Source organism: Vidua macroura, chromosome 21, assembly GCF_024509145.1.
Source record: "Vidua macroura isolate BioBank_ID:100142 chromosome 21, ASM2450914v1, whole genome shotgun sequence".
In the NCBI taxonomy this organism is placed as follows: Eukaryota; Metazoa; Chordata; class Aves; order Passeriformes; family Viduidae; genus Vidua; species Vidua macroura.
The window spans coordinates 2,237,675-2,256,413 of NC_071591.1; the positions used below are offsets into that span (position 1 = coordinate 2,237,675).

The 18,739-nt window shown below is 47.4% G+C and overlaps 1 protein-coding gene across 4 annotated transcripts; it reads left to right on the forward strand.

Annotated features, from left to right (window-relative positions):
* The first annotated feature begins 4,103 nt into the window (after positions 1-4,103).
* On the forward strand, positions 4,104-17,437 carry TRAF1 (TNF receptor associated factor 1). Of its 4 annotated transcripts, none has more exons than XM_053996732.1 (11): positions 4,104-4,592; positions 5,984-6,204; positions 6,860-6,944; positions 8,708-8,806; positions 9,710-9,871; positions 12,106-12,177; positions 12,773-12,838; positions 13,062-13,487; positions 13,961-14,138; positions 14,710-14,858; positions 16,008-17,437. In XM_053996732.1, the coding sequence occupies exons 2-11, from the start codon at positions 5,996-5,998 to the stop codon at positions 16,137-16,139; spliced, it is 1,578 nt and encodes a 525-aa protein (XP_053852707.1). In that variant the 5' UTR covers positions 4,104-4,592; positions 5,984-5,995; the 3' UTR covers positions 16,140-17,437. The 4 variants fall into 4 exon arrangements, with proteins under 4 accessions (XP_053852707.1, XP_053852704.1, XP_053852705.1 ...); XM_053996729.1 differs by having other exon boundaries at positions 4,106-4,592; positions 15,924-17,437; XM_053996730.1 differs by having other exon boundaries at positions 4,106-4,592; positions 12,109-12,177; positions 15,924-17,437.
* Positions 17,438-18,739: the final 1,302 nt, after the last annotated feature.

The following is an 18,739-nucleotide window of genomic DNA, read 5'->3' on the forward strand; positions in this document are numbered from 1 at the left end:
AATGTCATTTGCACTGCTTAAATCATAACATTTTCCATTAAAACCTTCTGCCATAAGGTCCTAGAGGATATTCATCCCCAGGCTCTGACAGGGAGGTAAAAATGGGTATTCATTTCCAGCAGCAGTGAATTCCAACTGTTTGAAGTCACCAATCTATGTAATATTAAAGGGTGGGCTTTTTTCTAAGCTTCTGTTTTGGTCAGGAATCTCAAAAACAAGGTAGGATCAAAAGCTTCCAATGGAACCATGAGGGATCAGATTAATCCATGACATAACTTAGCAGGATTCCATGGGTTTATACCAGAAACTGGGGGGATGTATCTGCATGAGCTCCTGGGTGTCCCTGCCCTGATCCCATGCCCAGTTCTGAACTGGGATTAGTCCCAGCTCAGAAACACTTCCCAGGGGAGTCCCTGGGCTTTGAAACAAGATTTTCATGATAAGGAAAACTGATGGATGTGAGTTTAGAGAACCAGATTTAGGAAATGCTGCATTTCCTTCCATCCATGTCTTGCCCCAGGGAACCCCAAGCTTTGCTTGTGAAACCTCACCACAATTCCTGCTGCCCTCCAAAGCCAGACTTTGGTTGTTTTGGTTTCTTCCAGGCTTCCCCTGACCCTGGGCAGGTGGGAGCATTCCCTGTGTGCCTCCTTTGCTGGCTTTGGGGTTCCAACACCCAGTTTGTGATTCACATGTTGGACGTGGAACTACAAGTTTTGTTTCCTTGGCTGGATTCCAAGGACGCTGCTGGGAACATGTCTGGGATTTTGGGCTCTTGGGTCCCATCACTGCCACAGCTGCCAAGAGGTCTGGCCTCAGGAGAGGGCTCTTTTTATTCAGGAGTTTAAGCACTTACCTGTTACTCTTTTACCTGCTTTCCCCACTTCCAACTGTAATTTTTCATTCAGGCTCCTCCTATGCTTAAAATTTATTTTCCTTTCTCCTTGAGAATCCTTCTTAAAAACATCTTGGTTTGTGAACACTCATGAGTTTTCCTTCTTGCTGTAGCAGTGTTTTGGTGAGGGCTTTGTTTTCCCTTTACAACACGGATAAAGAGAATTTTGTTTTCCCCCTGTGAAACCTCAGATAACACTTGGAGTTTCTGTGTTCCCTGGGTGTGTTGCCCATAAAATACAGGTACAAATAGACATGTCAGTGGTGGTGTGGCAATTACTCAGGATTATGAATCACACTGAAAAATACTATTGGAAAGCTGAGCCTGATGCTGTTAGTCATTCTGCAATAGCAAAGGGAATTATGGGCTCAGTGGAGGAGAGATGCAAGTTAGTGCAGAGTCTGCTTTCTGCTTCTGACATATGGAAAACATCTTCAAACATCTTTATTTTTCACTGTTCTTAGCAAAATGAGCAGCTTCTGAAAGGGTTAAAGGAGTTTTGCCATAACCTTCACTTTCCCCCTCAGTTCTTGTCATTTATGAGAATTAATGAAGATATTAAGTAAATCTGATGTTTCCTTTTTCTATTTCCACTAATTAGTCCCAGTCAATCAACAGAATATCCACATTTCCCCAGCTGCTTTAGAGTCAAAAGATATCTGAATCTGAACTTGTTTTTTCATGTCACATCCAGAGCTTTGGAAGAGTGTTCTGGCAGGCTTCCCCGTGGGCACAGCTCCCATTCCCAGAGTTCTCTCCAGAGCATAAAGAATGGAAATAAGCAGCTCAGAATTTTCCAGTTTAGCTCGGGCTCTGTGTACGTTAAGAGAAACAGAAGCACAGCCACAAGTACAGCAAAACCCTTCATGTGGCCAGAGAGCTGAGCTTCAGCTGGGGAAACTGGCACAAGCTGCTCCATGCTGGGCTCACACGTTGCAGCCCCCGTTTGTCCTGCTGTGCCGGGACAGGGACTGAGGCACGAGACCACCAGGGAGCTTCTCCACATGAAGAAGATCTGCCTGGAGGCCTAAACTCAGAGGCAGCCTCAGAAATCTCTCAGTGATTTCCTCTGAAACACTCTTGCTTGTAGGAAACCATCAAGGCCGCTGTGATAGAGAGAAATACTTTCATTTTCTCTCTGCTCTTCAGGGTGATTCCTTGGCTTGGCTTGTGGAAACTGCTTAAGTGAGTGACTGAAATAAGCCACACACACACACACACATATATATATATGAAGTGTCATTTTTTGGGGTGCTTTTCTCCTGTCAAATGCTGGAGAGGTGCTCCAGAGCATCTATTCTTTTGGAGGAAAAAATTCCTAGGATAATATTTTCTTACAGAGAATATGATCTGGGAAAAATCCTGAGCAGAGCAGGGATGAGGAAAATAAAATAGATTCCTGATGTCTCTTTGAGGGTTACAGTCCAGCTCTTATGAAATTTAGTGGGAAACTTTCCTGCTCTTGTAATGAGAGCTGGGCTGGTCCTTGGGGCATCACCATAACAAAGCAGAGCTACAACTGGTAGTAAGCACAGACAGATAAAACTGAAACATGTAAAAAGATTTTATTAGAGGCAAGAGGTTGAATTGTGGCAAAGCTGTCGAGTTGGCTGAGGATAACAATAATCAGATGAAATGATTCTTCTTTTTCTAATCTTGAATTGGTGGGAGCTCACAGACACTCTGTTCCATTCAGAAAACAAGTAATAGTGTGGAAGTTACAGAGCTCCTTCATATCAGAGCTCTGAACAGGAATCTTGACTTGAAGCACTGAGCTCCAGTTCCTAGAAGTACTGCATCTCATGGGCACTGGATTTCCTTTTACTAGCAAATTTTCCTTCCTGTGTTTTGTTTTATCCATTTTTCAGGTTTTCCTAGAACAAGTGCACACTTCCAGCTAATTTGTACTAATTGAAAATCATGTTTTCATAGAATGTGACATCCCTATCTTAAACATCTCTCTGAAATGCAATTCTCCTTTTGACTACAGTCTTTAAAAGCCAGAGCATCTGAGCCTAAATTCCATATTCAACGTCCTATGAAATTTGTAGCATTAAAAATCTCAACACCTTGGCTTATTTTTAAAAGGTGATTTTAAATATGGGGATATATTCCCTTATGCACTTTTTTCCTAGCATATAAAATTATCATTCCCCTTAAATAGTAACACAGTTCCCTGCAATGCTGAGCACTGCTGGAATGGCTCTACACTAAAATTAAGCTTCAAATTTTAATCTCTCTCTGAACCACATCCTGTTTTCAGTTAACTGATCTCATATGGGGGAAATTTACCACAGGAAATCTCTCTAGTTTGGAAAGTACCAAAACCTTATCTTTAGTTTCTTTGTGTAATTCAGCACCTTTGGAGACAGAGGTGTAACAGAATCACAGAAACTTTCAAGAAGCCTCAAAGCAAGAGGAAAGGAGTGAGTTAAGGGCACAGGGAAGAGGTGGAGCTGCCACTTCATTCCTGAACCTGACCCTGTGGTGTAACACTGATCATTCTAAAATTAACATCTTACACCTCTTTATATCCCCAAAGTTTGAAAAACCACATCTAGAAATCTTTCCGTTTCTGAAAGAGATTTTAACTCACATCCTGGCAGAAACTGCCCGGGCCAGATTAACTTATGATGAATTTTAACAACCCAAATGAGGGCAAATGGGTCAGGCCAAGGCCTCACTGGGGCTGTGTCACACTTTCCTCATAGCTTTGAGTTAACACTCAGCCCTGGTGGCTCTGAACTACAGATCTACATCAGATCAGCACCTCCAGACGTGCTGCAGATCAGCACAGAGAGGAGGGAAGTGTCTGTTTGTCTGTCTGTGCCAGACTTGAGGCAAACGCTGCTGAGCACGAATCCCTCAGCAGGCAGCACACACCCACGGGGAGCTGCGGCGTGGCTCCTGTCAGGGCAGCAGTGCACAGCCAGAGAAACACCCAGAGAAACACCTCTGCTTTTCACTGTGAATTCTGAGCAGGGCTTCACCCCCAGGGATGTTCCCCACAAGGAAGAGTGAACAGATTTGCATGTACAACTCTTTTTTTTCTGACTGAATCCTCGGTCAGAACTAGAGGGGGTGGCAGCGAAGGGAGCTGTGTCAGGGGTGAAGAGGTCCATTATTCTGCTGATAACGAAACTTTGCTTTGTAGAATCTTTACTGCACTCTAAGAAAGCTTTGCAGCAGACATTGCTGAACTCCTGCGTTCCCCCGCTGTGCTAGCCCGGGCTGCGTTGGAGGGTGAGGCACAGCGGGGCTTCCCCGGCGAGGTTTCCCGGAGGCTCCAGAGGCTCCAGGCTCCATCCCGGACCTGGGCATGGGCTGTCCCGAGCACCGGGGGCCGTGCGGGGACTGTCGCGCCGTGACCGCGCTCTGGGCGGGCAGGACTTTCTGTCTGAGTGCCCATGGCAGAGCCGGCACCCCTGCGCTTTCAGGAAGCAGCCGCCACATTCTCCATTTCAGCCGGCCCGGGGGAATTTGCCTGGCGGGGCCTTTCCTCAGCCAATTCCCCAGTTCCTCAGCCCGCGGGCCGCGACAGCGCCGCTGCCCCGAGCAGGGGAAGCCCCGCTCCCGCCGGCCCCGGGGCGCGGCTCCGGCTCCCCGCTCCTCCCGGCCGGAGCGAGGCAGCATCGCCGACATCCAGCCCCGGCTCCGGTACCCGCGGTGAGCGCCCGCCCGGGGCCGGCGGGCTCAGGTACGGGAGAGGCGGGGATGCGGGGAGGGAGGGAGGGGAGCGGGAGGGAAGGAAGGAGGGAGGGAAGGAAGGAGGGAGGGATGGAGGGGAGCGGGAGGGAAGGAAGGAGGGAGGGATGGAGGGGAGCGGCCCCCGCTGCGGAGAACCGCACACACAGGCCCGGTGCCAGAACCGCGCCCCGGGAGCGCCCGGAGGGCAGCGGGGGCTGGCCGGGGGTCCTGGCCGCTCTCCGCCGCCCTGAGCCGAGGGATGGGCCGGGGGACCCCCGAGCCGGGCACGGAGCGCTCCGCGCCGGGGCTGCGCTCCGCGGGCGGTGCCGGTGGCAGCGGGGCCGGGGCCGGGCCAGCGGGCGGGGGGAGCCGTGAGCCCCCCGGCACCCACTGAAACACCTTGGGTTCCATGACGTTTGTGTTACCGCCTCTAGTCCAGGGCTCGGCAGGCCGGGCAGCCCCTGCGGTCACTGCGGAGCTGCCGCTCCGATGCCTGCAGAGGGAACTGGCCGAGCCAGGCCATGGAAAACGCTGCCTGTTCCCAGACAGAGCCTCCGGCCCGGGGTGTGCCCTGCCCACCTCACGGCAGTGACACCGCCAGCCCGGCCTGCCCACGGCAGCCTGATTCATTTATTTTCAGGTTTCTCAGTCAGCGTGACTATTGGTAATACTGAGACAGGTTATGGTGTGTCAGTACTGTTATGGGAAAAAAAAAAAAAAAAAAAGCTTTTTAAAGGGGTTATTATAATCAAACTGCACCAGTTCCCTGGGTGAAAACCTTCCTTGGACTTTCCAAGAGACACCAGAATCAGTTTCAGCTGCATTTCCAAAAATATCCCACTGCACAGCAGACCAAACCAAAGAGAATGTGCATGACACCTTGGCACACGTGGCTCCAGATGTGCCTGGTCAGAGCACAGCATCAAGGCCTTGTGGACTTGGGATTTCCTTTGTCATTTCACCACAAGTCTTATGACTTCAGGAAAGTCACTGTCAACACACCAGCTGCTCAGTTTCTGTGTGTATGAAGTGAAATCACGAATTTTGAGAATTGATGTGGTTGGGGATTTACTCTGCAGAAACGATCCTGTGTGATGAGGACTGATGGGACTGTAGCTCATCTTTCTACAAGCTAAAAACTCTTGAAAGAAAGCCCCAACCCTCCCTTTTTAGGACCCTGTCTATTTTTGTCTTGTGTTTGAGGGAAATTTTAAAGGTCTACAGTAATTTCCTGCTGGTGGCAGGTCAAACCCCACTGTGACATTTGGTCACGCCTGTCACTGCAGCCCGAGCCGAGCACAGCGAGGTGACTGCTCAGCCTGGGGACCCTGGTGCATCCTCCCCCATCCGAGTGAGCGTGTGCCGTGTTTGAGCACCTGGATTTTATCTCCTCTCGCTCAGTGCTCGCTTCAGATGGCTGAGAACAGCCCCAGGAGCCTGCAGGACCCCCCGGGCTCTGCCCCTGACGAGAACGAGTTCCCCTTCGGATACCCCACCAGCATCTGCGAGGACGTGCCCGGGCAGAAGTTCCTGTGCAGCAACTGCAACAACATCCTGAAGAAAGCCCTGCAGACGCTGTGTGGGCACAGGTACTGCTCTGCCTGCCTCACCTGGATCGTCAGGTAGGTGCTGGGCTGTGCCCGGGGCACTGCCAGGGCGCTCCCGGAGCCGGGCTCTGGGGCTCCCTGGCCTGCTGGCATTTTCCTGGCTGCAAGGATTTTCCGTGGTGGGCTGCAGGATATTCCCTGCCTCCTCCTTGTTCCCACCGTGGAAGTCTCAGGGGTCTGATGGAGTTTTTCTGTCTGTGATAAAATAGTTCTGATTTACTTAATCCTTCCGTGGCACTTCACAGCCCTTTGACAAGGGATGTTATGGGGTTTTAGGGAATGTAATGTCGCATGTGTCTGTATCTGTCTGGGCAAAATGGGCGTTCCCTGTGTTTTAAGAGAGTTCAGTTTTCACATTCTCTTTCCTACTGGGAGTTTTTGAATCATTCATGGGATAAATAGCTTTCCATCTTTATTCCTATTTATGGTTCAGGCTGCCCTTATTTTACTGAAATACAGATAAGATTGATGGGCATAGTCCTGATCTTGAAGAACAGAAGAGCAAAACTTTTTTAACATCAGCGTGTTCAAGAATTGGCCTTTAGTGAATGGATTCTGAGTGGAAATCACAATTTTCATGGTTTTATTTGTGTCAGTGCCTGTACAGAGACCTCCTAAACTGCAATGCACCAATGGATTGGTATTCAATTTTTCTTTCTTTTTTTGCCAGAAACAATAAAAATGCAATTTGCCAGAAATGTAAAGAGGAAGATCCCAACACTTTAGGTGAGGAAAGCCTATTGGCAGAAGAAAGGGTAAGTTGTAGTTCACAGATCATTAATTTATCAATAACCATTCTCTGTAGTCATCACTGGGCTGGAGTTCAGAAGGGAATGATACAAAATGCAATAGCAGCTGATAGTTACATATTTTAAGTTAAGCTTTAATAACTTGGATTTCCCAGAGTGTTTGATTTTAAAAAGTGTAATGGCAGCCTCAGGACTTCCCAAATCCAGGTTCTGCAATGTAAAATCCCAAACTCTTCCATATGATTAACTTTTTATTGTCTCAAAGTAACTGGTGCTTTCCTACTTGTAATAATATGTCTTAACTATTACTTATCATCCTCAGGAAGTACTTTAATGGATTTTCCAACCTCATGGTTTCGTGTACCCTTCAAACATGAAGCTGAACATAATAATTGATACAAACTATGCTCTGGCCAATGTTTCATCTGTAATTTAATGGTGCAGATCTCTTCTTGTGTGATTTTCCTGGCAAGTTGCTGTGCTGCTCTGTATCCCAAATGCAAACTGGGATTTGGGTCCCAGCCTGTCCTTTTCCCTCCTCTCTGATTACCTGCAGGGATATCAACACACACATAATCTGTCTAAATTTTTTAGGGGGAGATGAAAACGAATAGGCAGCTGACAGTGGCATAAAAGCCAAGGTTTAGAAAGCAGCAAAATAATGGATCTGCTGCTGATGCTGAACTTGGTGATATCCCAGGAAAAAAAAAAAAATCCTCAATTCTGGAATGAATTTCCCAATGACAGATTTCCTGCACAAATAGGTGCAGCTGAGCCCTTCTGGACTGGCTGTGCTTTGCCTGTCACTTTGGGATTTCTCTGCTGTGGGATGTGTGCTGGGGGTTTCTGCAGGTGGGGGCTGCCTGGCAATTCTCTGCCTGCTGCGTGTCCAGGCTCCAGGAAGGGAGAGGAGCTGCCTGTGCACACCGTTCCCAGCAGATGCTGGCTGGATTTTCAGGAACTTTGAGATGTGGGCGTCGTTTGTAAATACTTTCATACCTCTGTTTGTAAAGCTTTCCCCTCTCAATCCTTGCTCTGTGTTATTCCGTGTGAAATCCACATTTCTCCACACTGTGCTTACCTGCAGACTATCCAAAAATACCTTGAGCTGTGGCAGGGCTTCTTCTTGTGCCAGGATCCTTATTTTAGTGCAAGATGTAATATTAAAGTGTGCGGTATTTCATCATTACGTAACAATTGTACAATTCCCCGTGTTTAAATAACACAAAAATCTACGTAGCGCAAAGAACAAACCTCTCTCCCATCTGGTTCCTATTTTTTTTTTTTAGCACGCGGTGTCTGCTAAATGGAAGCAGCCCAGATCTGAGCAGTGCTCTCAAGTGCAGAGACTCTCAAGTCCTCTCTGCAGCACGTTTAGGAGGTGTTAATGACCCCGATAATGAAATGCATTCATTAAGGGACCCCACAGTCGGGATCTCGTCAGCACATCGCTGCGTGTGAAATATTTCGGGCTCCCGTGAATAGAAATGCAAAATAAAAGCTGTAGTTGGCCGGGCTTATTTTCAGTAAATTAATATCGTGTCAAATAGATTATTTTTGAGTGCTAAGAAATAAATTATTTAATAATTATTTGGGCTTCTACTACACTAAGATTAACTTGCCAGGTCACTGAGTCTTATACAAGAGAGTAAATTAAAAAAAAAAATTATCAAGGTGTGGATTTCTACCACCCTATTCCTATTCCAAGGATGCATCCAAAAGTACTTTCTCACCAATGTTTTTTTTTCCTTACTTTTTTTTCTTTCCAGGCTTTTGGTGATGCTGCCATTAACAAGGAGATTTCTGAACTCAGAGTCCACTGTGTGACCCTTGGGTGCAGCTGGTCTGGTGTCATGAAAGATTTCGAAGTATGTTCAAAGAGAGTTTATTCAGATGAATATGGAGTGGGGACAGAGAGGCAATGAAACCAGGATATCAGCAGACACAAATGAATGCAATTAATTAGAATCGGTGTCAGTATTGTGATTTATACCAACGCTTTTGTCCAAAAATGTGCCATTAATCTACGGAAGGTTCCCTGCCCGTGGCAGGGAGTTGGGACTGGATGATCTTTAAGGTCCCTTCTAACCCAAATCATTCTGTGCTTCTGTGATTAACTTTAGCAGGGCTTTGGCCAAATCCAGAACATTCTGAGTGAAACTCACATTGCACAAACTTACATCAACTTGATCTTTTATCCAGTGGTTTCCTTATTATTTAAATGCAAGGCTGCTACAAGCAGGGCAGAGCACTTCAGTCTCCAGGACGCTGCTCAGGCAATGTCCTTGGCATGTTTTATAGGAGAAAAAAATCCCTCCTGTGTCAATGTATTGATTGTATTCATCATTCTTTTCAGACTAATCTGAAATGCCTCCGTTAAAATATTTAAATGGGCAAGATTTGTGAATCTGACATGCAAATTTGAGTTATGAATATAAGGGAGAAAGATGGGACCAGGATCATGTTGTTTTTAAATAAAAGCCCTAAGGGAGACCTCGTGTTTGAATTTACCAAATGTTGTTTGGTTTTGGTTTTGAGATTTTTTTCAAATTAATAATTGACGAAAAAAAAAGCCCCAGTAAAGTTGGTGAATTTTTCACCAGTAATCTCAGGAACTTTGTGTAGTGGGACTTTACCCAAGCTTAGGAGAAATACAGCTCAGAGCCCTGGGCTGGCAGCACAGAGACTATTTATAGATAAATGTGAATATCTATTTATAGATAAACGGCAATGAGCACTTCACATGTTGCTTTATAACTTTTTACTTCCAGGAGCATCAGAGTTTGTGTGAATATGCCTTGATCCCTTGTCACACTGGCTGTGGGCACGTGGTGATGAGGAGGAAGCTGGCAGATCACTTGGAAAATGGGTGTGCCAATAATGTGACCGTGTGTCAGCAGTGCCAGTGCAGCCTGGCCAGCTCTGAATGCCAGGTAAGAACATTTCTCTCTCAAATAAAGGCTTTTTGTTGATGCTTTCAGTGATCTGTGGTGTCATTTTCCCATCCTGATTTCGTTGCACTCAGGGAATATTTAATTTTCCTGAGTTTGATCATTTTTCCACACAAGTGTTGGAGTGAAAAATGGATGTGACAATCTGCTGGTGATGTGACAAAGTGCCCGTGTGCTCCCCTGGGTTTGGGCAGCCCAGGTTTCAGCTCCTGCCTCAAAATGAGTCCTGGTGTGAGGCAAGAGAAAACCAGAAAAGCACAGACAGCAGCAGGGAGGGGATCTTGAAAGTGGCTGAAGTTTATTCAAACTAAAACTACTCACAAATGTGTAGGGCAGGGTTCTGTCAGATATTATTTCTATTAGATCTGACCGGGTGTAAATCTCCAAATTATCAGCAGTGTCCACAGACCAGGAAGATCTCACTCTGAATCTGCCACAAATTCAAACAGTGCCCATTCAAACATATCTGTTTTATATTTTTTTATGTTATTTGCTCAAAACAATGAATATTGTTCCCTCCAAATGATTTCAAGAGAAGAATTGCCAGCCTTGCAGTTGGGCACGGTGATTAAAGACCCACATGAGAGGAGGGCTGTGAATATTTCAGAGATGTAAATAGTTCTGTGTGTCCAGAGTGTCACAAATTGGTGCCTTTCAAATACTCAGCTGAGAGATTTATAAGGGATTATGAGTCCTCTTGGGGTAAGAATGGGGTGCTCTGCTAAAATCTGCTGCTTCTGCTTGTGCTCCTCTCTTGGAATCCTGGATGCTGAGAATTTTAAAATTTTCTGTGCTGAAGGGCACAGACCCACAAGAAAATACTATATTTGACCTGAGGCCGTGGAGAAAGCTCCCAAAATTGATTGATAGCACTGGGATGACGGGTGTGGAGTTGGATTAGACGTGTGTGATATCACGGGGTGGAAAATAAAGTGCCTTCAATCCCGACCTCCACAGAGGCAGAAAAAAGAAGCCAAAACCCGGCATTGCTCATCCTTCACTGACCTGCGGAGAGAGGAGAGCCCGGAGCCAGGCTCATCCTGCCGCTGCTAAACCCAAAACTGTGGACACCAGAAGGTGGCAACACGAATTCCTGCCAGCCTTCCTGAGAGCGGGCTGGGGCTGCGGGGGAACCTGAGCGCGCTGGGCTCCTCCTCTGCTCAGGGCTCCCTCCAGAGCTCTTTTCCTCCCACTCAGCCACCACCCAATTCGTATTTTGGTTGGCAAACCTCGGTAACCGAGCAGGGGGTTGGCCTTGAGCTGTGGCTCCTTTAGTAGAAAGTGTAGAATTCTGGTTACATGATCTGCTTTTAATGAATTTGTACCTAGTTCAGAATTGTGGTTATTTGTGGGTATTCCACGTGTCCACAACCCTCTGGGAGGAAATAGTGAATTTTGGGTGCTGCCCTTGCTCTCTTCATTTTATTCATTCAGTTTAAGGTTTTGTGATTTTTTTTTTTTTTATTTCTCTATTTTTAAATAAACGTCTCTCCTCTGAAGGAGAGTGCCTCTCTCCCTCAAGAAACTGGTGATCTGAAGGAGTAAAAGAGCAGAAATGAATAAGATCACTGGCAAGTTAAAGAGTGTTAAAAAAATGGGTTAGAGAGTGAGAAAAACCCGTGGCTGCATTTCTGAGAATCGAAAGGGAAACCTCAGAACTGGTGTGCAGAGGAGCTTGTGAAGATTAAAGCCACCCCCTGTGCAGAGTGTGTGTGGCAGCTGCTGTGTTAAACACAAATATTACAGAACCAGTGGCAGGGGGATCACTTCACCCTCCCTGGAGGCAGAAATGGCAGGAGGCCTCCTGTGAGTGGTGATGCATTTTTCTGTAGCACATCACGATGGAGAATTTGGATTCCAGCCTCCAAAGTGTCCATAAGCAGGATGCACGTTGAGCAAAGTGTATGGAGTCAGCACAGGAAGAGTTTATATTTGAATTATATTTGAATTAGAATTTATATTGGAGTTTCCTGTGCTGTAACCTGTTTATGTTCATGTATATATTTCTGTATATATTTGAATTTCCTGTTCTGCTGGTCATTGCTGTTCCCTGTTCTGTAACCCCCTGCTTGTCACTGCATGTATGTGAGTGCACATTTTTGTGTGTGTGCACATAACTCTGAACCTTGCCAATCCTGTATGCAATATCCCAGGGTGACCTTGAATTCAATAATTAAGTAAGGTACTGACTTTTTTCCTTCTTGTTTTAATGACAGGAGCATTCATGTGAAGGCAGTTTATGCAAGGAGCAAAAACCTGTGCAAACAGAAGCAGCATCAAAGGAAAAGGTGGGTGAAAGATGAGGGAGTGCAATGCAGCTTTATTTCAATTAATAAAATGATCACTTGTTCATTTGGATTAAACAAACACCTGAGAACATCTTCAGATCCAGCAGTTGTTCCTGGCTGCTCTTCACATCCCAGCAAAGCCCTGCTGACTGCCTTCCCTCCCCTGCTCCCACAATTGCCTTCACTAAATTATCTTCTCAATTAACCTTCTAAAATGGGCCAATATTTGTTCCCTCTCATACCTTGAGTGAGAGCCTCCTGACCAGGAGTGTGCTGTACAGCATCTCCTTTGTGAGAAATTGTTGCCAGCTGATGCCTGTGCTCATTCAGTTGTGTTCTGTTGTGATGGGGTCCGGGAGATGGACACCTCACTGCCAGGCTGCGTGCAGGAAACTTGCTCTCAACCACACTCTTCATTGATTTACCATCAATTTTCAAAGCTGGTTGGGCACTGGAAGCTGTGGAATTGCCTTGACTTGAATTTATCTGATTTACAGCTGCTGGGTTTGTGGCTTAGGTGTTTGTAGGGAAATAAAAGAATTCCCTTCAATTGGTTTTGATTATTTCCCCTGCATTTTTTTTTTTTTTTCAACAGAGCCACTCTACATCCTCATCCAGCAAGGATGGCTGTTGTTTTTCTGAAGTTGGCTGTGCGTTTAGGGTGAGTGAAACAAGTCTCTTCAGGCATGTTCCACCCTGGTTTGGACATTCCCTTCAGGGAAGTGTCTCTCAAAACAGAGTCAGCACTCCTGATGCCAGATGATGGAGCTGCACCTGCACCTTGCAGTTTTTCCATGTCCCAGGGAGCTGAAGGGTTGCCTGGTTTGTCCCCAGGGCAGCTGTGGTGGCCATGGAGGGTGCAGTGACAGCGTTGTCTCTTCCAGGGAAGCAAAGAGAAGATCCAGGAGCACGAAAACTCCGCCGTGGGGGCCCACATGCTGCTCCTGCTGCAGCACATGAGGCAGCTGCAGGGAACCCTGTGCTCCAAGGGCTTCTCCCCACGGCCAGAGCTGAACTTGAAGAGTGCAGGAAAAAGCATCTGCCACCTGCAGATCCCAGCAGGGCTGCAGTTCAGCGGGGATCCAGAAATGGACTGTTTCCCTGGATCTTCCTCTGTCCCTGAGGATGAGTCTGTCCTGCAGCAGCTCGTGAGGGAGAAGGTGATTTCTGAGCTGGAAAATAAGCTGCACGTGTTTGAGAACATTGTGGCAGTGCTCAATAAGGAGGTGGAGAGCTCTAATTTGGAAATCCTGGCCTTCAGGAGACAGAGTGAGCTGGACCAGAACATAATTCGGGGCCTTGAACTGAAGGTAAAAATGACATCAAGGATTGTCTGGGTGCTTGTTCTGTAGCCAACAAATACTGACACACGTCAGGGGGAGCTGGGGTAGGGATCAAAACAGGAGTCCAAGCACTGAAGGGCTCAGTTCTGGACACATATTCAGGATCCTTTTGTTGTTCGATACATTTTCAAACGTGCCTCTCTAATATTTGTTCTCTAAATCCACGTTTAGGTAGTGAGATACTCCTGAGAGTTTTGAGTGTTAGTCTGCCATGATCAGACTGTGAGCAGGCAGAAGAGCTGTTTAATTGCCTGATCCTCTCACAGCAGCATTTTGCCTGGAGGCCCAAACAACATCTCTCTGTGTGTTTTGACATATTGCTGTCACTTAGAAAAGAATCAAAGCAGAGCTTCCAGAACATGAGGACTCCAGAAGGATGCAGCCACCCCTGCAGCACAGCCTGGAGCAGGGGGTGACTGAGGACTGGTTTTTTCTCCCAGATTGCAGAGCTGCACCGGTGCCTGACGCAGAAGGACGCGGGCCTGAGCAGCCTGCACAAGAGCCTGCTGTTCTCTGAGCAAGCCTCCTACGATGGGATCTTCCTCTGGAAAATCACAGAGGTTGCCAGGAAGCTCCAGGACTCTGTGACTGGCAGGACAGTCAGTTTGTACTCCCCAGGTAAAGCACAAGATAGAGATGTGTGTTCACAAACCCCAACCCTTCAGAATCCCCCCCCCCCACCATTTCTCCAGAGCTCTGCTTCTTTCTGCTCGTGCCAGCAGGAGCATCTTTAAAAGAGCTCCTTAAGCCAAGATGCTGTTTGTGCAGAGGTCTGTAATCCAGGGCACTGGGATGTGCTTTTGCAGAGGGCTGGGCTCTAGTCTGGGCTCTCATCCTGCCCTTTGCCCTCCAGCACAGCTGCCTGCAGTGGATCCATCCCTGCCAGCCCTCAGCTCGGTGCCTGCTGGCACCAGCTCCAGCTCTTCCCCATGTGGGAAGTAACTGGATTAGGTAAATTACACTTGTGTGGCTAATAACAGGTAATTTTCACCAAGCTTTGAGGCACTAAAAGGATTCCAACCAGTGGGTTTTCATTGCTTGTAATCTCCAGGGGGTGCTGATTTGTCTGTTCTTTCTGTGAGAGCAAACCACGTCACACATTACCTTTTCCCATATGCCAGAACACACATTATGCCTTTTTTTTTTTCCCCAAAAAGCTGCTTTACTAATGAAAAGCTCTGTTTTTCAGCTTTCTACACTGCAAAATATGGCTACAAGGTGTGTCTGAGGGTGTACCTGAACGGGGATGGGACAGGGAAAGGAACCCACATGTCCCTGTTCTTCGTTGTCATGAAAGGAGATTACGACGCTTTGCTCCCGTGGCCTTTCAGGCACAAGGTAAGAAGGGAAACCTTCCCACATCTGATCCCAGCCAAAAGTCAACACAAGGTGACTCTTTCCCTGGAGTTTTGTGGAAGTTGAGTGTTTTTCCACATCCCTTTCTGAAGGTGAGGAGCTGCCCTGCAGTCCTGGGTAATGATTTGTCTCTGAGTGGAGTCCCTTGCAGGGAAAGCTGCTCCTGCTGATATTCCAAACTTTGCCAGGCAGGATTTTCACCACCAGAACGTGGTGTTTGGAACATTCCAACCTGTGTCCACCTGGGCTAAAGCCAGCCACATCTGGCTCTTGCTAAACACAGGTAATATCAGCTTAGGAGGGAATTATGATTTGCTGCCTGAAGGCATCAGAGGGGTGAGGTGAGAGTTCCACCTACAGAGGTGCCACAGATGTCTGACGGGATCCTGGCCTGATTTTTTCCCCTAAGTGTGATCTGATAATGGCAACAACAGTTAGGAAAGCAGTGAAACCATGGCAGGGCCTGACCTCTGCTCTGGCACTTGCCTTTGTGGGGTAATAATTCTGTAAAGCTTTCCTATAAATAGTTTTACTGCCAGTTAGAAGCCAAAAAAGATAGAAATCAAAGTTCCCAGTTAAAAGATTATTACAGATATTTCCTATTTCAAGGTATGGAACAGTGAGTTAATAAAAGGGGTAATGAGGTGGGAAGATTCTACTGATATTTAGGTTGTGTCTTTTACATATCTGTGCATGGGCAACCAAGCTGTTTCTTCTGATTCCAAAGCACAATAACAGAATAAATTTAATGACTGTAACCAAATCCAGGGGCTGTTTAGGTTGTCAGGAGCGAGAGACTTTGGACTGTGCAGTTCTCTACCAAGGAATAATTCCTTACTTGATTTAATTTAATTTCATTTTATGGGTAGCAAAGTTTTAAAAACTTCATCTGGGCATTCACATGAACTAACCTTGCAGGTTGGAAATGTTCATTACAGTTTCTGTTTAATTACCAACGGAGAATCCAGCTGCTTTTGCAGCACTCCTGTCCCTGCTTGGTTTGTTTTCCACTCCAGTAACTCCTCACTGCCACATTGTGTTTTTCAGGTGACATTTATGTTGCTTGACCAAAATAACAGGGAGCACATAATTGATGCCTTTCGCCCAGACCTGACTTCTGCTTCCTTCCAGCGGCCAGTGAATGACATGAATGTGGCCAGTGGCTGCCCCATGTTCCTGCCCTTGGCCAAGCTGCAGTCCCCCAAACACGCCTACGTGAGAGAGGACACGCTTTTCCTGAAGTGCATCATAGAAACAAATTAGCAAATCCTCAGGTGGGGTTGGCTGGGGAGGTCACCTCAGAACGCCAGCAGATCATGAGGAAAAAAAAAAACTGAGTTTGAGAGCTTGTGTTAGTTTGTGTGTACACAAAACCCCCAGAGCCTGCACGCCCTGACCCCACTGCCATCCCCTGGAGATGCCCCAGAGCAGCAGCAGCTGCTGGCAGGGGATAATTTCACGAAGCAGCTCTCCTGGCTTAGGTGTCACCGGCCCTCGCTGCTGGAGAAGGGGCTGCTCCTCCTCTGGGCTGTGGCGCTGTGCTGCGGGCCGGGCCGGGCGCTCCCTGCCCGGGGAGGAGCAGGACCGCGCTGCTGCAGCTCTGTCCCGTCCTGGGCACTGCCCAGCGGGTGCAGCTCCCTTCCCCGAGCTCTTGTGGGGCCTGGCAGCCCCAGGGCGGGGGATTTTGGCTGCCCCCCAGCAGCAGCAAGGGCGGATTCCTTGCCCTGAAGCCCGGATCAGGTGTCTCTGTGCTTCCCAGCACGCTGGAAGCCGGGAGCTGTGGCCCCGCTGGCGGCTGCAGCCCTCACCCCGGGGGGGTTTATTCCTTGCTATTTATTCCAAACCTCTGTTTCTGTAAGGGGATGTTGTGTGGCATCAGCAGGCAGGGACCAGGTTACGCTGTGCTTGGGTGCAAAAAAAAAAAAAACCTCTGGGATTTCCAAAGGAGCCCTTGGGCTTTCCCGTTGTGGATACAGAGCTCTGGGAAAGCCAGAGCAGGGTAAGGCCCTCAGTGGTCTGGTTTAGTGGCCAGTCACTTCCTGGACCTTCAAGGCCGGTGACTTATTAGAAATTATTGAATTTTTTTTTTTTTTTTTGGTTAATGTGCTCTGATGTTTAAATATTTTTGCATGCTAAAATGCAAGTAAGTGCTAGAAATTATTTTATTTTTGGGGGGTTTTCTAAGAGAGGGAAGGAATGAATAATTTTTTTTTTTATAAGCAAGACAAGCTTGAGACTGTCTGGATGTGTGCAAAATCTCTCACTTCTGTCTTGGCAACAGCCTTAAAAATAATTAGTTGTGATAAAGCATCACATTTCAAAAACACCCACCCCATAAACAAATATTTATCAAAGTTTGTCTGGGAAGGAACTGGATATTCTGTGTATTTTCCTCTATTCCATCTTTCAAATGTTCTTTCAGGGACAGAGTACTGGAGTAATTTATCTAAATATATTATGCCTTTCCTGTCTGTATCACTTTGACATGTGCTGTATTTATTACAATCATATTTTCTTATGATTTTATTTATTTCCTAAATAAAGCTCACTAACTTAAGAAAGGATTGGTGTTATTTTTGCTATCAAATAGGGAATTGAGCAGCTTGGAGATGTTACAGGAACAGCTGAGCTGTGCTACACTTTCCTTCCTTGCTTTTTCTTTCTGGGAAAAGGAAGGTCCTTTTGGGGCAGAAATGCCCAGAACGTCTCTGTCCACTTCCCTCAAACCTGCCTAGCTGGGAGAGCCCTTCCAGGCTCTTCAACAGAGCCCACAGAGAGAGCTCAGTTAAAAAAAAAAAAAAATACAGATACGGATCAAATCCACGCTAAATAAACAGACGCGAAACCCGATGCCCAGTGCTCCTCCTTCCACAGGCACAGCTGGCACAAAGCAGCCAAATCTCAGCCCGATCTGCTCTGACTGAGAGTGCAGGCGCCCCTCGGACCCCAGGCTCTCTCCCGAGGGCATTTCCATCCCTGGGAAGGGCTCCAGGAGCCCGGGCTGCCCCTGCGAGGCTGGAGGAACGCACGGATCCCCTTTCCAGGCGCGGGGCTCCGCTCCCAGCCCGGCTCTTCCCGGAACGGGCTCCAATTTTCATCTCCCAGACCTTCGATAAGGAGGTGGCTGGCACTGAAAGGAGCTGGAATGGGGGCGATACCAAGAGTTCCCTGATCCAGCAGATCATTTCTGCGTGATTTTGTCAGGATGTAGAAAAATCACGGAGAATTTGAGGGAGTTACACCAGCAGCGTTTGCTCCGTGTTTAACGGCCAGGTTGGCAAGGAGTCAATGCTCCTACAGCTAAGATGGTCTGAAACACTCAAGGACAAGGTTTGGAGGGATTTTTTTTTTTTTTTTCCTAATGGACTAATAAAGCTAAAAAAAAAAACAAACCAAAAAAACCCCAAAAAAACCCCAAAAAAAACCAGGCAAATTTTTGGCTTATAAGCCCTTGTTGAGGGCAGGGGAAGAACTCAAACCTTGCACACGATGGCTTGAACTGGTTGTGTTGGTCAGTCAGGTGGCCCCAGTGGAGAAGTGGTCGGGTTGAGACCCTCGGAGCAGAGGGAAGAGAGAGGGGGAACGAGCAACTTGTGGGAGCCACTTCTTTTGTCAGGGATGCGTCCCACGGACCCGGCTGCTCCTCCAGCTGGAAGTGGCACTTGGGAGCCGCGCTGGGTCGCCCAGCCGTGGGAGGCCCCGGGGCCAGCGAGAGCCGTTCGTGCCGATCCCATCTCCCACGCCAGGCCTGGAGCTCCCGGGAGCTCCGTGTTTGGGTTTCCATTCAATATTCCTCGGCTTCGGTCTCCAAGGCTACACGCCAACATCCAACCCCTCCTCCCACGCCTGTTTTCAAAGAAAGA

Coding starts and splice junctions, on each gene's coding strand:
- TRAF1 (XM_053996729.1), top strand. CDS start 5,996: ATGGCTGAGAACAGCCCCAGGAGCCTGCAGGACCCCCCGGGCTCTGCC. Junction 6,205..6,859: donor TGCCTCACCTGGATCGTCAG/GTAGGTGCTGGG, acceptor TTTTTTTGCCAG/AAACAATAAAAATGCAATTT. Junction 6,945..8,707: donor GCCTATTGGCAGAAGAAAGG/GTAAGTTGTAGT, acceptor TTTTCTTTCCAG/GCTTTTGGTGATGCTGCCAT.